The sequence below is a fragment of the Artemia franciscana genome, chromosome 4 (assembly GCF_032884065.1).
Source record: "Artemia franciscana chromosome 4, ASM3288406v1, whole genome shotgun sequence".
Classification (NCBI taxonomy): domain Eukaryota; kingdom Metazoa; phylum Arthropoda; class Branchiopoda; order Anostraca; family Artemiidae; genus Artemia; species Artemia franciscana.
In genome coordinates this window covers 32,704,315-32,725,765 of record NC_088866.1, presented here as the reverse complement: position 1 = coordinate 32,725,765, position 21,451 = coordinate 32,704,315, and the positions used below count along the sequence as shown (strand labels likewise).

Below are 21,451 nucleotides of genomic sequence, written 5' to 3'. Positions count from 1 at the left end.
TCATGTTTTCATATTAATTCAAACAGGCTCGCAAAGAAACAGTCTTGTTTTTCTCAGAATTTGTTTAAAAATATCCAATTTTAGAAGAAATATCAGGAACCCTATTAAAACGTAAATTGAGGTGAAACCAGTTAAACCATCAAGCTCCAAAGAAACAGAAATGACAACAAATACAAGCGAGGCTACTGCCCCTTCAAACAATTCACGGTTGATTAGCATGTGTTCGGTACTATCGTAACATCGTAACAGTGAAAGTTGAAACCATTCAATCTTCCAGGAATTTCTTTTTTATATTTTATTACATTCGAAACAAACGGTGTGGTTTTATAATCTTCAACAATGCCTTCTTCTATACGCATTACCTTAAAATGTATTGAAAATCAATTGGGGAATATTCAATGTATCAGCTAATTCAAAATTTTACTTTAGTAAAAAAAAAAAAAAAACTCCAAATATTTACAGCGTGCTGCGTTTTTTAATTGCAGTAGCAAATATTCGGAGTCACGATCAGAGGTAATTTCAAGTAGTGACAGTCGCAAATCACTAGTAGCTCTGATTGTAGCCGCTGTTGCTAGTATTTGTTGTCATAATTAGTTATAATCGCGAATAGTTACAGTTGCAGTCACAGTAGCAGTTAAATAATGGTCTGGACTGTTTCAAGTTAAAACCTTCAGCTGCTCTCAGCAATAAAATCTTTTTTGCTGATGCAATATCTCACAATTGCTATTTTGAAAATCAGGATGCACGTAGTTATTTTTTATTCTGTTTAACACCACCCTCAACATTTCATAAAATTTAGCCACAATTTGGAGTAGTTGCAGTCACAGTCGCAAGTTGTCACCCTCAGCCACAGTTGCAGCTGCAGTTGTAGTAATAGAGGTAGTAGTAGCAGTGGATCGGAAAGTTTCAATTTAATACCCCTAGCCGTTCATAAGATAATGCAGACCCCTCTATTGGTAATCTGGATGTACAGAGTATGTTTCGATTTCGTTCAGTATCCTTCCCAACAGTTCCTAAAGATACAGTAAACATTTTGATCAGTTTTGCCGGTAACTGCTATAATAGGTCACAGAAACTGCTGCAGCAGCAATGGCCCTGGAAGTTTTAAGTTGATACCTTTTTCCGAGATGTTGCAGATATATCTTTTGTTAACTGCGGCGCATACAGTTTTTTTTATTTAGCTCAACACTCCTTAAAATTTGACGTCAATACCCTATGCCTTTTTTGTAGCACATATAATTAAAGCATTCCCTCCTAACCTTCCCAAAGATAAATCCTCTATTTTTTGGAAATTTACATATTGCATTACTGACATTCCTTGTGCGGGGGCTGGTATCCCTGGAGGAATAATTTTTGGACCCTTTAACTATTATAATCAAAACGACTTTTCAAAATTTCTATCAGTGATAGGGGAGGAGGGTATCTAAAGGATCAGAGGAGCTGGTTGCCCTCCGAATACTTTGCAACATCCCCCCTTAATATGACAAAAGATTTTCAACTTAATACCTTCAGCCGTTCTTAAGATCTTGCTCAGATGCCTTTTTGATAAACTGTTCATTATGTGTGTTGATTTATTTTAACTTAACCTATAACATTCTCTGAGGTTTCATCTTAATACCCTTTGCCTATTCTGACACACCCAAAATCAAACAGTTCTTCTTTTCCTAATGATAAATCCTGCATTTAAACAATGGGAAAATTGTACAATTTACAACCCTTATCCCGTAGCTGTGGGGGTACGGCATATTCGGAGGCAAACCACCTTTTGCCTGTTTTGAACAAATTATTTTTCTTAATTTTTTTTTCAGTTTTGACGAGAGATGCACCTAAATAAGACTCGGGAGATTGTCCTCCGACCACTCCTCGACATCACCTGAAAGTTTCAACTTAATCCTAAGCTATTCCTTAGATATTGACAATACGCCCTTTAGACAGCCAGCATGTACATAGCGTTTTTTGATTGTGTTCAACATCCCTCTGAACACTTCCTTAAATTTTCACCTTGTCAGCCCGAAGGCATAGTTATTTAACCTTCAGACTATTTTGAACAAGACCGTTGTTTCAAAATTTTGTTCAGATGGCCTTTTGGGGGAGGGCAGCTGAAAAGGGGATTTAAGGGGGGGGGGGACTTTTTTCCCTCCGACAACTTTTCAGCATCCCCCTCAACCTGCCTTGAAGTTTACATTAATATCTTCAGCTATTCGTATGATATTGCTATGACACCTTTTTAATAAACTGAGTGCGTATAGTGTCTTTCCGTATAGTTCAGTGTACTCCTCAACATTCCCCAAAGTTTTACCTTATTTCCTTTAGCGTTCTAAGATACATCCAGAACTAATATTTTGCCTATTCCTAACGATAAATCCTGCATGTAAACAATAGAAACATCTTTAATTTACAGTCCTTGTCCTGGGGCTTCGGGGGGTATGGCATCCTCGGAGATTCACTTTTTCGACATTTTGAAAAAAATGACTTTGAAATTTTTAATAAGTATTGAGGAGAGGGGTGCCTGGAAACGGTAAGGGAGGGTGGGGGCTAGTTGCCCTGCAATTACCCTTTAAAATATCATGAAAGTTTCAACTTACTGTGCTTATCCGTTCCTTAGATATTGCCGAATCGTTCTTTTGACAACCAGCATGCTTATAGTTGTTTTTAATTGTGTTCGACAGCCCTCTAAATATTTCTTCAAAGTTGTAGGATCCAAAGACTTTTTGGAGACGAGCAAACACTTTTTTCTCAATGTTAAATTCTGCATGCAAACAATGGCCAAATTGCATAATTTACAATCCTTGACTCGGGGCTGTGGCGGAAATGACATCCCCGGTGCCATCCTTATTAGATTTTTGACTATTTTGATCATAATGGTCTTTTCAAAATTTTGGTCAGTGTTGAGGATAAAGACACCTAAAAGGGACAAGGGGGGCTGCTTTTCATTCAATCACTCCTAAACATTCCCTGAAAGTTTGAACTTAATATCATCAGCTCATCTGTAGATATTACTGTTACACCCTTTTGAAAACCAGCATGCCAAATCACCAGGTGATTTTTGATTGTATTCTACATCCCTCTAAATATATTCTTAAACTATAGGAAATGTTTATAGCGTTATGGCTCTTATCTAAAGGGGGAAAAAAATGTAAGACAGTTCAAAAACGAAGTAAATTTTAACAAATAGAAAATTACCGATGTAAGAGACAAGAAAAAAACGTCTTCTCTAATAAAACAGATAGGGAAAAAAAATTTCTTTTTTAAAAAAGGGAAAAAACATTATTCTAAAGTCAGATGTACAGCAAAATAGGATAGTGCAGTGAAAGAAAGGTAGTTTTGTTTTTATTTTGTCATTTTGTCTTTGTCAAACCTAACGTCACATCCTGTTTACTACGACTCATATCATTCAATATAGCTTTATCCTACCAATTTAAATTTATTTTTGTCAGTGACACCAAATAAAAACTATTCTTCTTGAATGAGACTGGTTTTCATTAGCTTAAAACTATTTCCTTTGGAAGAGTGAGTTTTCTTTGGCGAAAAATTATTCTTTTTGAAAGAGAATGATGTGCATTAGCTGCCGATGATGAAAATCAATTGTGCTTAATAGAAATGAGCTGTAATAAGGTTGGAGTTTTTAATTCCAAAATTGTTCGAAATCATTCGTTTTATCCCAGTTGGATATTATATTTTCGTTTCGTCCTACTCTCATGTCACTTATCTTGTTGTGTCCATAGGATACTAGATCTTAAGTTTCTTAAGATCTTAAGATCATAGGTTTCGAGGTTGAAAAAGCCTATTAATCATTAATCGTCTCCCCTCTCGCATTAATATTCTTTTTACACGTCTGGTTATATTACTTCAACTGTGGATATTTGCTACTTTTTCAAGCTTAACTTGTCAATTTCTTTTCTTGTAAACATCTAGGAATACTGAAGATTCTACAAAGATCTTATTTTTTAGCTCCAAACACACAAAAGAAATTTCCACATTTGAGAAAGAAAATGCTGCCACAGCTCATGCGTTAGAACAAATTCAAACTGGGGCAAGATTACTAAAGTCTTCATTAGAAAGTTCTTTATCCAAGAATGAAAGTGCTTTGGTTCAGTTGGGAAAAACTAAAGGTCAACTTGAACAAGCCCTTGACCGGGAAAATTCTTTGAAACTAGAATTGAAGGAATCACAAAACCAACTATCTGTGATGGTCAAAAAGAAAGATGAAGACAGGTAAGATAACAGTAATGGGGCAAAGCGCCCCATAGACTTTCCTAAACCATTCCTTATACGTTCCTATGTCTTCTATTGAACTTAAAAACAGTATCTCAAACATCAAAGGTATTCACAGCTAACTTACTTTCTGTCCGTAATGGAAGGTATCGTGACAATTTTAAAAATTTTAAATAACTTATCAGACGCATAAATAACTGTTAAATTAGTGAAAACTGATAATCGTTTAATTTTACAGTGAAATACGAAAGAATATCTGGATATTTTCTCACTTACACAATGGTCGTCTTCAGCAGATAAGCTAAAATAATTTAAATAGAACATGGATAATTAAATAAAATGAAAAATTAACTACATACTGTTTAATGCTCTTTTTTTCTTCGTAGCATTTACGGATACAAATCTCTTTAATTTCCAAATTTCCAGGCGTGGATTTTTATGTTAACGTTCTTTATCACGTAAAAAAGGTCATTGGTATTGAAAGAAACAAAATTTACTTTATTTTACTGTAGTAAATTATCATAAGTGGAATTTAAGCCAAATCCATCTGCATCTCTCTTTAAAGCCAGGTTCTCTAACATGATTTTTCCAATCTCAGCGGTTTCCCTAAAATTGTGTTACTATGACAAAACGCTATGGGAAATTTAAAATGCGTTTAAAAATAACATTTTCTATAGGGTTGACGAAATAGATTCTTGATGTTGTGCTTATCTAATTTTTAAATTTTGGTATATAGGTACAACTACATAGTTAAATTTGGTACTACTTCAAAGTAGCTTTTGCAAGTACTTGGGATCTGAGAGGCTCCGATTTGATGTTCAACTGAAGCCCGATTTTTTCCAGAACTTAAAAAAAACAATTTAAAATATTATTTCTTTTTACCGTAGTTTAAAAATAGTTTTTAATTTAAAGATTAGTTTGTAAAATTTGTTTTACATTTTCATCCTACCCCGGAACATAAGGAGACGTACAAAAGACTTCCTTCTCTCCAGTTGTCTCTTAGAAACCTTAAACTTCCCTAGAAACCTCCTACAATTTTTTTGTTTTTCTTGAAATAGCCGGGTTAATTAACCAACAAGCCTAGCCCTTACTTTTTAGCACTTCTCTCAGAAAAAAACAGCAATTCCTCTATAAATTTCGGAGAGAAGATACTAAAATACAGTCTGTTAAAGAAAGGAACAAGTCAACTTTGATTTGGCGAGCATGACTTGACATAAATGACAAATATCTATGGGTATAAGTTGGTTTTCTATAGATTTTAAAGTTCAGACTACTTTCATTCTTTGGTAGAAGAACATCAAGAAATGAAACTTTCCCATTCTCTTGCAATTCAGCTGTAAATTTTAATTCCCACCCCCCTACAAAGTTGAGATATTCCAAAAAAATTCTAATTCTTCCTTCTAAGAATTCCAAAATGGTTTTATATCGTTGATGTAGCGTCCCCAGAATCAATGCTTAAGAAAAAATGAGTCTAACGCTACTGTTTATAAATTTTTAATACAAATATTTTCTAATAATGGACTTGGAACTCCCATTGGTAATCCATCCACTTTTTTGAAAAAGATAACGTATTGCACAACATTTCAAAATCCATTATTATGGATCTAGTAATCTGATAGCTGATTCAAATTTACCGGTCGCAATTAGTATTTTTGGATTTATTTGAACTTCTTTCTCTACATTTCCTTGAAGTCTTAACTAATTGTCAACAGCCATTGTTGAGATATTCAAGATATGGCCTTTTGATAAATAGAATGCTTATAGCGTCTTTTGGTTGACTTCACCATCCTTTCCTAAATTTCCAAAAAGTTTCTGAATTTAAATGGTGTATTTTGATCAAGCTCGGAAAGTTTTAACTTGATACTCTCAATAGGGCCTGAGATGACAAGCTGAATTTACATGGTCTATTTTAGCCATATTCGGCATCCTGTGCAAGTTTCAGCTTAATACCATTAGGTGTTAGCGAGATATTGCACATGCGCCGTTTTGACAACACCCTTTTGACAACTTAGATACATATAGTGTCTTTTGACCTAGTCGCACCATACTCACCCCCTCCTCCCTCTATATTCCCTTATAATTTGAATCACCTTGGCCATTCGTGAGTTATTGCAGATTATTCCTTCTGACAACCTGCATTCACTATGCCCGTTTTACGAGCAATCGGCAGTTCAGCTCTTTTGAGTTAGTTCAATAGTCATAGCTGTAATAGTAGAAGTTGCAGTAGTATTTGGAATCATAATTGCAATTGCAGTAGAATTAGCAGTACTAATCCGAAAGCTGCAGGAGTTTCTGTCACGAGGTGTTTCATTTTTAGTCGCAGGTTTTCACTGTCGCAGTTGCAATTGATCACGGCTGCAAGTAGCCCCAGTAGCAGTCACAAATAGTCGCAGTGAAAGTAGTCACAGTCACAAGAAGCGATAGTCGCAAGTTGTTACAGACGCAAACGCAGGAAGCCCTAGTTGCACTCATAATTACGAGTTGTTGTAATCGCTAATAATTACAGTTACAAGTAGTTATAGTCGCAAATTGTCCTATTCGCAAGTAGGAATAGTTGCAGTCATAGTTGTAGTAGCAATGACGGTCCCTGAAATTTTCAAATTAAAACCTGAATGCAAATAGGATATTTTGATTTAGTTTAAAATCCCTCTCAACATTGCCTTAAGGTTCACCTTAATGCCTTTAATACTTTTTCACACGTCCAGGATCAGAATTTCCCCCTGTTTTCCAATGACAAATCATTGATGTAAAAAATGGGCCCATTGCATGATTTACAACATTTTTTCTGTGATTAGATCTTTTGGATATTTTGAACAAAGTGGTTGTTTCATAATTTTGATCAGTGTTTAGGGGGGTGTCCAAAAAGGGAAAGGTGGTCATTTGTCCTCTAAGCACTTTTCAACAAGCCCTGAAAATTTCAGGGCTTTAACACCCCAATTTGTTCATGGATGAGGGACAATCAGCATGGAATATTTTCTGAAAGTAGTCACTGGTAGAAGTAGTTGCAGCCACAGTTGCAAGTTGCCACAGTCCCAATTTGTCACAGTCGCAGTCACAACTTGCAGCTGCAGTAGTATTAGTAGTAATATTAATGGCTCTAGAAGCTTTAAGTTCATGCCCTTAGTCATTCCGAAGTAATTACATATTTTGCTATTGGTAGCCTGGATGCAAACAGTGTCTTTTGTTTAGTTCTGCAACTTCCTCAACAACGCTTGAAGATATAAATTGTTTTGTTATCAAATTTTCCATCAGTGTTTGGGAGGACCTATATAATAGGGGAAGTTGTGGAGGGACTGGCTGCTCTCAGGTCATTTTCAAGCGCCTTCTTGAATTTGCTATGAAAGTTTGATCAAAATGAAACTTCTGTTTCAGATCAGCAAATCAGATCAGCAATAACTTATCGATAGCTGAAATATTGCTGATTCGACCTTTTGACGAACAGAATGCACATTGTGGGTTTAATTTTGTTCAATATTCCCCTAAACATTTCCTGAAAGTTGTCGCTTGTCTAAGTAGCCACAGTCGTGAGTAGTTGCAGTCACAGTTGTGTATCATCGCAATGAATAGTAGTCGAGTTTTAAGTAGTCGTAGTTGCAGGTAGTCGCCATGGAAAGTAATTTTGGTCAAAGTCGTAAGTAGTTGAACAACACAGAAGCAGTTGTAGTAGTAATTGTCTTGAAAGTTTCAACTTGATACCCATGCCAGTTCCTAAGATATTGCAGATACACCTTGTTCATAACCTGGACGCATATAGTGTCCTTTTGTTTACATTACTAAAGAAAAGCCTTTCCGAAAAAAGAAGTTTTTCAAAGAATAGTAAAGAGCAATATAAAAGTTAAGACCAGCAGAAATAAATCCTTAGAATCATTCAAGCTAAAAACCGCCTGAAATTACTACTAAAGATTGGCGCGCTAGATTGCAACGCTTAGATTAGATTAGAGCAACGATTGGCAACGCTGTTTTCTTATCTTAACTAAGTGTAATCCAAAATACTTCAAAAAACAGAGGAAATAAGTATCAATCTGCTTACCTGTTTTGCTAATAAGTGACCCTATAGAGTGGTGTATTATCCTAACTCGCATTTTTAAAGTCCATCTTGTTATTTAAGGACTTTTTTGTTTGACCTTGTTTTAATTAGCCCACGTTTACGCTTAGTTTCAAAATTAGCGCGCGTGCACTGTTGTCACTATTAGAACGATAGAGTTATGGAGAAAAATAAAGGATCGTCTAACTCAGTTGCCCAAAGAAGACCAAGACATTCGCCCAAAAAAGGTGTTGATGAGTTTAAAGGTTGTGACTCCAAATTGCAAGATGACGATTTTGCATTGCTTTGCGACTCTTGCGAATCCTGGGTATGCATCGTATGCTTGGAAATGGCAGAGCCGGAATACAACTTATTCACAAAAATGACTCGGAGGCTCGGGTCACTTTGGTTCTGCCCCGTATGTAAACAAAAGAAAAACACGATCAACCAAGGGCTGACATCTGCAGAAATTAAAGATATTTTGAGGGGTGAAATTCAAACGTCATTTAAGGCGATGGAGGATAAGTTTTGCGCTTTATTAGAGCCTATCCAACGAAAAGTAGCTGAAATTGAGAATGACCTGAAAAATAAGTGCACACTTTCCGATGTCCAGTATTTTACTGAGAACCTAATAGGAGTGAAGTGTCAGAGCTTGGAAAAAAGCCTAACTGAAAAATTTGTGAAAAAGGACGAGGAAATCAGTGTCAGTAGCTCGAACTTAAGTTCATTTTATGTGTCACATTTTGTGGAAAAACAACAAAATCTGATCGTGTTTGGTTTAGCTGAAGACGCTACTTTGTCATCTCGTAGACAACAAAACGAGACCGATTGCAAATTTTTCAACGACAAGCTACTTGTACTTTGCCCTGCGAAATGTAGCTACTCAGTTAGACTTGGTAAATATACGCCTGGTAAGATCAGAACTATTAAGTTGATGTTTAAGACACCGGTAGAACGAGATACAGCTTGTTTCTTTCTGATGTCCGAGACTGCTAGTATCAAAGCTACATACCCCTTATTCAAAGTCTCTCATGATCGTACTACCATTGAAGTGTTGGAAAAAAGAAGTACGATGCCCTGAAACAGGAGCTGAAATCGAAATTGAACGCTGGTGAAACTAACTGGAAAATAAAACGTAACAAAAACGGACTAACCCCGTGAATAATAACTCTTTTCGTGAAACCCCAAATAGTTACGCGAGCATCGAAGAGTGACTCCCTAAAAAAGTTGAAGTGTCTGAGTGATAAATTTTTGGTGACATATACAAATGCAGACTGCCTGTCATCTAAATGGGAAGAGTTTAGTGAGCTAATAAAGCAACGTAAACCACATTTAGTTGTTGTTACCGAAGTTTTACCAAAACATTTCAGTGACCCGTCTATTTATTTTCAGCCGCTACCACAATATAATTTAGTGTCTCATAATTCAGCTAAAAGAGGGATTTGTATTTATATTCATTGTTCTATTAAGTTTTCTGTGGTTGTTGATTCGTTAACTCAGTGTCGGAGTGTCTTTTGATTAATGTTAAATTGCCTTATCATAGTACTATCATGTGTATTGCAGCTTTTTGTCGTAGTCCTACTGTGAATTTATCGAGTCCAGCTAATAATGCCCATATTCTAGCGTGTATTTCTCGTCTTGTTGGTCGTAGTTCAAAGTTCCTTATTCTAGGTGACCTCAATTTACCTTTGATTGATTGGAGTGCGCATAGTACAAGTTTTCCACTTCATCGTATGAGCAGCAATTTTTAGATAGATTGGATGATCTGTACTTACACCAACATATTGATAGGCCAACTCGAGCCAGGAATGATGCTATTCCATCGATTTTAGATCCGGTTATTACCAAGTCAATCGATGATATTTTGAGTATAGATTTCCGTCCGCCTTTAGGTAAAAGTGATCATGTTATGTTAGATATTTTCATGAATATTGATGCTCAACAGAGAGGTTTTGAGTTTTATCGGCATGATTATGCTAAAGCCGATTATGAATCAATGCGACAATTTATTTCGTCTATTAATATCATGTATGAACTAAAAAATAATCATGTTTCTCCGGACACCGCGTTTGATTTTGTAAAAAAAAGTGTTGAGGGAATGTAGGGATAAATTTGTTCCTTTGTTGAAGAATTTTTCCGGTCGCAGAAATAATCCTAAACTTCCGAGACACATAATCCAAGCAATACGTGAAAAAAAATGGTCTTTGGCGGTCTTATATTGAGTCACGACATAGTAAAGTAGTCAGACAAGGGCATTTGGATACTCAGTTCCAAGAGGATTCAGGTGAATGGCCTACATATTCACTAGCGAGAAACAAGGTCACTCGGCTCATTAGGGCTAATTGTGAAGAGCTTGAGTCGCATATTATTCACTCAAGCACCGCATCACCTAAAATATTTTGGAAATATGTAAATAGGAATAAGCCTAACCTTGCACCATCTTCATCTACGTTCACACATCAGGATACACACCAAAAGATTGATGATGATTCTGAGAAGGCTCTTATTTTTAACCAAATTTTTTCTTCAGTTTTTGTTAAAACACAGCCAATTCATTCAAATGAAGCTAATTTTGAATCTCAAGTAGAGTCGATTGCGTCGTCGGATATTCTCTTTCCATTTGATGATTCAGATTTCTCATTGACTGATGTTTATACTATTCTTATAAAATTGGATACGTCTAAAGCGCCTGATATAGACGGTTTCCCGAACATAATGATAAGACAAATCGCTAATGATATTGCAGAACCACTTGATGGACTGTGCCCGTCAGGGTGGAAGAAGGCCTTGGTAAAGCCACTTCACAAAAGTGGCTCCAGGCCAGATTTTAAAAACTATCGGCCAATTTCAATCACGTCTATTTTTTGCCGAGTGATGGAAAAGTTGATTGTTTCACGCATTCAAAAGTATTTTGACGGAAATCATCTTTGGAATCCTGCTCAGTATGGTTTTCGAAAAAATAGGTCTTGTAATACTCAGCTTCTTGAGGTTGTTTTGGACTTTCAACGTTTTGCCGATTTAGCTATACCCTTTGACTGCATTTACATCGACTTCTCGAAGGCATTCGACAAAGTCTCAATACCCACCCTTCTTAAAAAATGTGTAGCTTATAAATTGGGTAAAAAAACAATTGCATTTATTGCTGATTATCTAAATGGACGAACTCAGCAGGTTGTTGTCGGTGAAGCTATGTCATCCTCAATTGAAGTGTTAAGCGGAGTCCCCCTGGGTAGCTGCCTGGGTCCAATTTTATTTTGTTTATTTAGTAATGATCTGCTTTGCTCTGTTCAGCATTCTACTGTCAAGATGTTTGCGGATAATATAAAACTTTATCTACCAGTACGAGACCAAAACGATGTGCAACTTTTACAGGAGGATCTTGACTCTCTAACTTATTGATGCGAATCTAATTCCGTGTTCATAAACCCTTCTAAGTGTGTTGTTCTACACTATGCTCGTAAACTCCCACCTGTGCATACTTACCAGCTGTCTGGCATACGAATCCCTTATAACGAAATAGTGCGGGACCTTGGCGTTTACTTTGATACCCAATTGAAATTTGACAAGCATGTTTCGGAAATTGTAAAGAATGCAAATTATCGTTTATCGTCTATAAGGAGAAGCTTTAGTAGGTTCAACCTGCGTAATTTCTTACTACTATACAAATCAATGGTCCGCCCTCTTCTTGAGAATAATACTTGTGTTTGGTTTCCATTAAGTCTAACGGATGAGCATAGGGTAGAAAAGGTTCAGAGAAGGGCCACTAGATTGGTCCCATACCTTCAGCATCTTTCCTATCCGCAGAGACTTTCTAGGCTTCAACTCCCGTCGTTGAAGTTTCGTAGACGTCGCAATGACCTTGTAAATGTGTTTCGTATAATTAAAGGAGTGGATGATGCTGATCCAAATTTATTTTTTAAATTTAGCCATTATCACTCTACTCGTCAGCATGATTATAAATTATATCCCCCAAAACAACTGAAAAAAATTGGTCAATTATCTTTTGTCAGTAGAGTTGCCGGACCATGGAATGGTTTGCCTTTGGAGGTTGTCGAGGCAGAGAGTGTTCGAATTTTTAAGAGTGCATTAGTAAATACGCCTTTTTATTTAGACGCTTTTGTTGTGTAGTGTCGTGTTATTTAGAAGTTTTTGCTGTTTAGTTTGTCGTTGCCAATTTACTTTAGATTAGTATTATGATTTTGTGTTTTTGCGACAAGCATTGATGCTTGCCGCTATTCGTAATAATAAATAAATAAAGAATGAATGAAACCCAAAACGAACATAAATCAAATAAACAATCATACAATAGGTATTTCAATATTTATATTTATTAATGTAAATGAATAAATACAACTTAAAAACGAACAGAAATCACTAAAAACTAGAGTTTGGCTGCTGGTTCATTCATTAACTGCAAAAGTCTAAAGCCTACTGCGTCATTGGCACTTTACTGAAAACAACTCATATTGCAAATATTTTCTTATATACTTGCAATACTGAAAATAAAAATTAAATTATTGGGAAAACTGCTGAGCTTTCACTAATTAATTTTGACTATATATCAAATATTCAGTTTAATTTTAATAGTTCTTTTCAAGGACTGTTCAAGACACATATAGTTTTCAGTAAAGCAGCAATGACGCAGTAAATTTTAAACTTTTACAGCTAGGGAAGGATTCAGTAATTAGACGCTTGTTTTTAGTGATTTTTTTTCGTTTTAGTTCTATTTGAATATTCAATCTAAAATCAATTTGTTTTAAGATTTATTCATTCATTGATATTGAATAACAAATATAAATATTGGAATACCTGTTGTACGAAGGTTTGTTATGAATTGTTATTTAATTTCTGTTTGATTTGTGCTTGATGTATTCTTTCTGGTAGCCTTTAGTTTGAATTTGTAAAAGAATTTGTTTCTACTGGTGCTACATTCAATATGGCTCTTAACTATTCTTAGAAAAACTTCTTTTTTTGAAAGTTTCTTAATTAATGTTTTTTCGTTTTTGATTGAAAAGATTCAAGTTTTTAAACGTTTCACATTTCAAAATATTTTTTCCCCCACCTATCTCATGAAGTGGAAAAAAATAAATGAAGGATAATACAATTAAGCCTTATGGCTCTTTATTACAAGCAACGCTTGAGTATTGCCCCTGAAAATAATTTGGAAACGCAAAATAAAGAAAAAAAGCGAAACAAATTTTATCAAACAAAAAACTTCACTTAAGAGGGATAAGGAAAAACGAAAACAAACCCTCCTGTGCAATAAAGAAAACGAAAGGAATTCTGAAGTCAGAAGCACAGCAAAATAGGATAATGAAGTTGCAGAAGAGTAGTTTCATTTAAGTCTTTTTACGTTGTCTTTTTCTAAGCCTTGTATAACATCCTGCTCATCCATCCACTCTATTAGCTCCTGCCCATCTCATTAAAAATAGCTTAATGCAGTCAACTGTCTTTTATTTTGTCACTAACAGCAATTAAAAGTTGCTCTTCTTCTTGAAAGAGAAATTGTTTCATTGGCTGAAATGTACTTTCCTTCGAAAAAATTATTCTTTTGAAAGAGAATGTTTTTCATTAGCTGTCGATAATGAGAACTAGTTGTAATTGATTGAAATGAGCTATAACGAGTGCTGGCTTTGCATGTCCTAAATAGTTTGAAATCATTTCCATTATCCTTGTTGGATATTATATAAACTTTTTTGTCCTACTCCCTTAATCATGTTTTATCCATAGATTAAGAGATCTTAATTACCCCCTCCCCTGAGGTATAAAAGACTCATAAGAGTGCTCACTTTTTTGTGGTTTCGTGGCTATAAAGGTTTCTTAATTGTTAATCATCTTCCGTCTCTTACAGTAAGATTCTTGGCATATGCCTGGTTATACTTCTTTAAATGATGATATGCTTATCTTTTTACTGCTTAACTTATCAATTTCTGTCCATCTGAACATTTCTGAATTCTAAAGATTGTACAATGATCTTATCTTTCAGTTACAAACATGCAAAAGACATATCCTCACTTGAGGAAAGAAACGCTGCCACAGTTCATGCACTTGAAGAAGCCCTATGTCGAGAGAATGCTTTGAAAATAGAATTGGAGAAATTACAAAATGAACTATGTGCCGTGACAGATGAAAAAGATAAAAGTAAGTATGTTTCTAAATTACTGGAAATTACTTCGGAACTCTTCATCAGTGTTTGGAATTAATTCCACGCTGAGATTTAATACAATTCTCATAAGTTTAATACTATGTAAAAGAACAATTTTCCAAAGTAATTGGAGAAAGTATTACAGAAACCATTAATTAATTTAAGTTAAAACGAAATGATAAAAAAGGGTTAAAATGAACCGAAATAAAAGAAATGTAGAAGGGGGTGAAAATTTACAGGGGGATAAGATGTATATATAGTGACCGAAAGAAGATTGAAATGGAGATTAAAGTTTCAAAAAGGATTAGATTGAGAAACTGGAAAACCAAAGCTAAGCAGATGACGAAGAGACAAAAAAAATCTGAAAATGCTTGAAAAACATTCAAATAATAGGAATAATTTTGATTAAGAGTGGCTGAGACAGAATTTTAATCTGAGATGGAACGTATAGTGGCTTAATTTACAACTGCTAAGACTGATCTTTGAGCAACTTCGAATTGCAATTTATGTTGGAACGTCATATACGACATTTAATAGGTATATATTATTATGAGTAAATCCAGCTAGTTGCCATGCATGTTTTGTGCAAGAGGAGCTCGAACTTTAAACAAACTAGTAGAAAAACAAGGTTGAAAAAAGGACTCCAATGTGCTTTCACTAAATTTGCCAAATTTCTGGATATGTCATAGACTTTTAAGTTTTTTGATAAAAATAAAACTTAACAAATACATAATATATATAATACATGAAAAGCAAAGTCATTTAACTAAATCTTCTAGCCTGCTCATGATCTTGCAAAGGCAAGTTGTCCTAGGGGTGTGCCAGGAATAGAAGAAAAAAAGAGAATATTATTACTAGTTATAAGCACAAATTAAATGTACCAGAAATACTGATAATATATATATATATATATATATATATATATATATATATATATATATACATACATAATATATATATGTATATATACATAATATATATATGTATATATATATATATATATATATATATATATATATATATATATATATATATATATATATATATATATATATATATATATATATATATATATATATATATATATATATATATATATACGAAGGTATATATACATACCTTCACCATCTAATCTGTCGAATGGGGAGCAAGACCAACAAAGCTCCAGCCCAGCGTTCTGCAACCTGCAGAACCCATCTGACAATCGCCACGACGACCTGCAAAAAGGGAGAAAAATCCCAAACCAAATCGACTCTGTCACATAATCTTCTACCCACAAAGGGACTCCCCTGGCCACAGCAAATCAAAACAAATCGAAAATGCAACATCACCACCTCCACCTCAATAAATACTCAAGGTCTAAGGCTAGAGACTCCTGATTCTTCTTCCTACAACCTGGAAAGAGGAAAAAAGAAAAAAGATTTTAATACGAAGCCAACCCAAACTTACCGCTTTCCAACAATAGCCCTGTCGAATGTTCGCTCTCTCAACAACAAGACAGAAGACACGGAAGTTTTCTTAATGAAGCGCGACATTGACGTCATGTGCATGACAGAAACATGGATTTCGTCTTCTGATTTGGCCATTATCGACGGGTACTCCTGTTACATTTCCCCACGCTGCAGCGCATCAGGTGAGCCTATGACGTACGGTGGCGGTGTCGGTTTCTACTGCAAAGAAAACATACTTCACAGGATCCTGGATGTCGCAGTGCCAAAGACCCATGACATCGAAGTTTCATGGCTGTGGGCACGACCAAAAGGCCTTCCTCGTCAAGTGTCATCACTGATATATGCCACGGTATATTTCCCTCCAAGAGGAACATACCGGTGACAACTAGTGGAATATCTCCAACAAAGTTGCGACATCATCAGAACTAAATACCCATATGCTGGAATCTTTCTTTGTGGGGACTTCAACGACCTGAAGCCGAACTGGATCGAAAGCTCTACAGCCCGTCGTCTAATAGTTAAAGTAAAAACATGGGGAGAAAACACCCTCGACTTGATCTTCACTACACTTGGTGATTTCTAGTTAGATCCCTCGGCGGAAGCACCACTTCTATTGCGATCAAAATCAACAGTGGAACCTAGTAAACCAACCCAATTCACTTACCGTCTGCTCACAGAGGAAGGCATAATTGGCTACAGAGAATGGCTCAACTCGGTATACTGGTTCCGCCTTTTCAAAGACAAAAGTGCAAACAGCATGACCGAACTCTTCTATGAGAAAACGACTCGAGAGTACGAACGATTCTTCCCTGAGAAGCGAGTTACAATTAAGGCGCAGAGCAAACCATGGGTTACTCCGAACATAAAAGCTGCAATGAGAGAGCGAGACATGCTTTACGAGAAAAGCCCCACTCTGATGAATATAAACGGAAGAGAAATATAGTAGTGAGACTACTAAAGCGAGTTAGGCGTCTGTATGGACACGAAATATTCGCTATGTTTTCAGCCAGTGATCCAAGGAAGTTTCACACAACTGTACGGAAGTTAATGGGACAGCAGAAGTCAAAATCCATTCTGAGGGACGAGCAAGGAAAGAATTTTACCGCAGAAATAATTAATGCCCACTTCTCAAATATTTGCCGCCAACAGCCTCCCCTCAAGACTTTACCACAGAATGGTCCGATCGAAACCATCCCTGTCATCACAGTTTCCCAGGTCCAAGAAAAACTCGAACACCTAGATATTTGGAAAGCCTCGTACCCCGGCGAAATTCCTATAAGGCTGATACACGCATGCTCTTCCTTCCTGGCCACGCCCTTGGCTATGATGTATAACCAGTGTCTACTGGTCACCAAACCAGTGTCACCAAAGCACTCGAAATCCCCCCACAACTCCCCGAAAGAGAGCGAATCCAGTCCAGTTATGTCAATCATGTATCTAGGACTTGTGTTTATTCTTCCCACCAAGTTTTACCCCCGATCTCTCCGGTTGCCAAGTGTTTGCCCAGATTTCCAGTTTCCCCTCCAATTCCCCCCAATGTCACCGGATCTGGTCAGGATTTAAAATAAGAGCTCTGAGTTACGATATCCTTCTAAATACAAATTTCATTTAGATCCAATTTCCCGCTCGTAGGTTAAAAATACCTCATTTTTTCTAATTTTTTCTAATTAGCCGAATTAACCCCCCCCTCTCCCAAGTCCTACAAAGAGAGTGAATTGGTTTTGGTTATGTCAATCATGTATCTAGGACTTGCACTTATTCTTCCCACCAAGTTTCATCCCGATCTCTCCACTCTAAGTGTTTTCCGAGATTTTCGGTTTCTCCATCCAGCTCCCCCCAATGTCACCAGATCCAGTCCCGATTTTAAATAAGTGCTCTAAGACAAAAGATCGTTCTAAATATCAAATTTCATTAAGATTCAATCACCCGTTCGTAAGTTAAAAATACCTCATTTTTTCTAATTTTTTCGTATTAACCGAAGCACCCCCCCCTCTCCCCCAACTCCCCGAAAGAGAGTGGATCTTTTTTGACTATGACAGTTACGTATCTAGGTCTTGTGTTTATTCTTCCCACCAAATTTTATCCCGGTCTCTCCACTCTATGCGGTTTCTAAAATTTCTGGTTTCCCCCTCCAACTCCCTCCAATGTCACCGGATCCGGTCGGGATTTGAAGTAAAAGTTCTGAGACACCAGATCCTTTTAAATATCAAATTTCATTAAGATCTAATCACCCGTTCGTAAGTTAAAAATACCTCGTTTTTTCTAATTTATCTGAATTAACCGTCCCTCCACTCCCCCCCCCCTGATGGTCGAATCGGGGAAGCACCTATTTCTAATTTAATCTTGTCCGGTTCCTGATACGCATGCCAACTTTCATCGTCCTAGCTTATCTGGAAATTCCCAAACTAGCAGAACCGGGACCAGCAGAACGACAGACAGACCGACGGACAGAAAATACGATCACTATATGGCACTTGGTAAAATGCCAAGTGCCATAAAAAACAGAAGACTATCCAAATAATCCACTTGACTCGTTACTCGCATCAAACAACAAAAGAAGATGAAGAAAAAAAATGACGGATAATATCTTAGGACTCATTAAAAGGATACATTTTTTCCTTGACTTTTTCTAAATTTTTCAAACCCTTTTATGTTATTTATTATCATATTATAACTTGTCCATAGATTTATAAATAAAATACAAATAAATATGACAAATAATAACTTAAAATTCGTAAGTAAAATACATTTTTCCTTAGCTTTATTTCTAAATTCTTCAAATCTTGTTATGTCATTAATTGATTTACCATTACTATTCCATAATTTTATTCCCTGATAAATAAAGGAGAACTTCAGACCTTGTAGTGATGATAATTGGAGCAAACAGTGCCTTGCTTGTTCGGGTATTGTAATTGTGGCAATTAGACCTAACTTGAAACATGCCTGAGAAGCATTAAGGTAAATTATTATTATTATTATTATACTTGAACATAAATAACTGGTAATAAAAGTCCCGTAAGCCAGCAGCTGGTAAAATTTGTTGTCTTCCATACTCCAATCTCGCACAATCACTATAAGATATATCGCAGACTAAACGGATTGTATTATTTTAGAGAACTCGAATTAGATTCACTAGAAACGAAAATGTCCCTAACCATACGAAAGAACAATTTAAAATAAACAGATGTATTATAGAGAGATACAAGTACCTTAAAATGCGATGCAGGACAAAGTGTGTGGGTTTCTAAGAGTTCTGGTGTTCTGTGGTAAAATCGCTGAGATGTTTTCTCAGCGACAAAGTTTCATCAAGTGTAATACCTAAATACTTGACACAAAAATCCCTTTCAATCTCGTCATAACTTTATCTTAATCGAGAAATCCATGGATAATACGTAGCTGTTGTCGAGTATATGATAAAACTACTCTTAGCTGGGTGAACTTATAGTTTGTTTACACGCATCCAAGTTGAAACTCTGTCTAACGATTGTTTACTTAATTCAAGTAATCCCTTCTCAATTCCTGCAAGACAAACAAGCGACGTGTCATACTGTCACTTCTTGTCGATCATTGAATAATTCACTGAATTGTTTTTGATATTAGACATGGTTTGAGTTAGGTCATTTACAAAAATTAAGAATAATAGCGGTCCAAGAACAGAGCCCTGTGGAACTCTACATGTAATAGGAAATCTTCATGAACGCTTTGAGTCAATGTGAACATACTGTAGGTGCCCTGTTAACAATGCACGTAGAAAGTTAAGCCCAGGACCTCTTAGGCCATAAGACACAAACTTTAGAAGTAGGAGATAGATGATCTACTGTTTCGAAAGCTTCAATTATATAAAAAATATAGCTAAAACCATGAGACCTTCATCTAGCACTGACTATGCTGCTTAGATAGGCAACCGTTTGTTCTGTTGTGTAACCATACCAAATCTGGATTGGGTAAGATTTAACACATTACGACGCACTAAACATGCATAAAGACGAGCAGCGAAGCACTTTCATTTTGTAGAAACATCAAATCTAAAATGACGAAGGTAATCAAAAAGGCTTGGATCATGTAACATCGGACAGATTCCCTCAGCAACACGCTTTCCTATCACTGAGAAGTAATTTCCGAATGCCTTCGAGACATCATCAGCACTTTTTGGCATTTCACCTTCTTCGTTAACTCTTTCAAGTGGGATCGTTTCTGTTGGCTGCTGAAGTAGTTATTTAATCATGTGCCATGTTTTTGCCGGACATTCCGATACTTCCTCAAACTCCCTCGAGTAAAAACCATCTTTTTGCTTTTCTTAATCAAACAGTTCGTGGTAACGAACAGTAGTAAGGAGCGACCCGGCTCAATAGTAACCAAAACTCTAAAAAATTGAATTTTGATATCAATTGCTACATCAAAAGAATCGCATTTTGATGCTGATTTTAAATATAGAAGTTTCATCAAGTTTAGTCTTACCTATCAAAAGTTACGAGCCTGAGAAAATTTGCCTTATTTAGGAAAATAGGGGGAAACACCCCCTAAAAGTCGTCGGATCTTAACGAAAATGACACCATCAGATTCAGCGTATCAGAGAACACTGCTGTAGAAGTTTAAAGCTCCTATCTACAAAAATATGGAATTTTGTATTTTTTGCCAGAAGACAAATCACGGGTGCGTGTTTATTTATTTATTTTTTTTTCCCAGGGGTCATCGTATCGACCAAGTGGTCCTAGAATGTCCAAGAGGGCTCATTCTGACGGAAATGAAAAGTTCTATTGCCCTTTTTAAGTGACCAAAAAAATTGGAGGGCATCTAGGCCCCCTCCCACGCTCATTTTTTCCCAAAGTCAACGGATCAAAATTTTGAGATAGCCATTTTGTTCAGCATAGTTGAAAACCATAATAACTATGTCTTTGGGGATGACTTACTCCCCCACAATCCCTGGGGGAGGGGCTGCAAGTTACAAACTTTGACCAGTGTTTACATATAGTAATGGTTATTGGGAAGTGTACAGACGTTTTCAGGGGGATTTTATTTTGTTTGAGGGTGAGGCTGAGGAGAGGGGGCTATGTAGTTTTAGTAATTTCAACTATTTATTCTACGGTCTTTCTGATTCAGGGGACATTCTTAAAGAATTGGGACAAAACTTACGATTTAGTGAAAAGAGCGAGGTATTAACGAGGGTACAAACCCCCTCGTATACATAATAAAAATATAAGGTTATGAAAGTTTGTTACGTAAGTTAATTCTTAAGTTACGTATATTTTTTACTAATTAAAACGTTCGTTAAAAATTAAAAGTTCTAGTTGCCTTTTTAAGTAACCGAAAAATTGGAGGGCAACTAGGCCTCCTTCTCCACCCCTTATTTCTCAAAATCGTCTGATCAAAACTAAGAGAAAGGCATTTAGCCAAAAAAAGAATTAATATACAAATTTCATTTTAATAATTTATGTGCGGAGAGCCAAAACCAAACATGCATTAATTCAAAAACGTCCAGAAATTAAATAAAAAAAACAATTTTTTTAGCTGAAAGTAAGGAGCGACATTAAAACTTAAAACGAACAGAAATTACTCCGTATATGAAATGAGTTGTCCACTCCGCAATCCCTCGCTCTTTACGCTAAAGTTTGACTC

At 36.0% G+C, this 21,451-nt stretch overlaps 1 protein-coding gene across 1 annotated transcript in view; it reads left to right on the top strand.

Annotated features, from left to right (window-relative positions):
• The window catches only part of LOC136026312 (eukaryotic translation initiation factor 4 gamma 3-like), a 131,084-nt gene that overhangs the window by 30,098 nt on the left and 79,535 nt on the right, over positions 1–21,451 (top strand). Inside the window, exons 4-5 of the mRNA XM_065702733.1 lie at positions 3,952–4,215; positions 14,226–14,380. Of these exons, the coding sequence (XP_065558805.1) occupies positions 3,952–4,215; positions 14,226–14,380 (419 nt within the window). The remainder of the gene's footprint in view (positions 1–3,951; positions 4,216–14,225; positions 14,381–21,451) is intronic.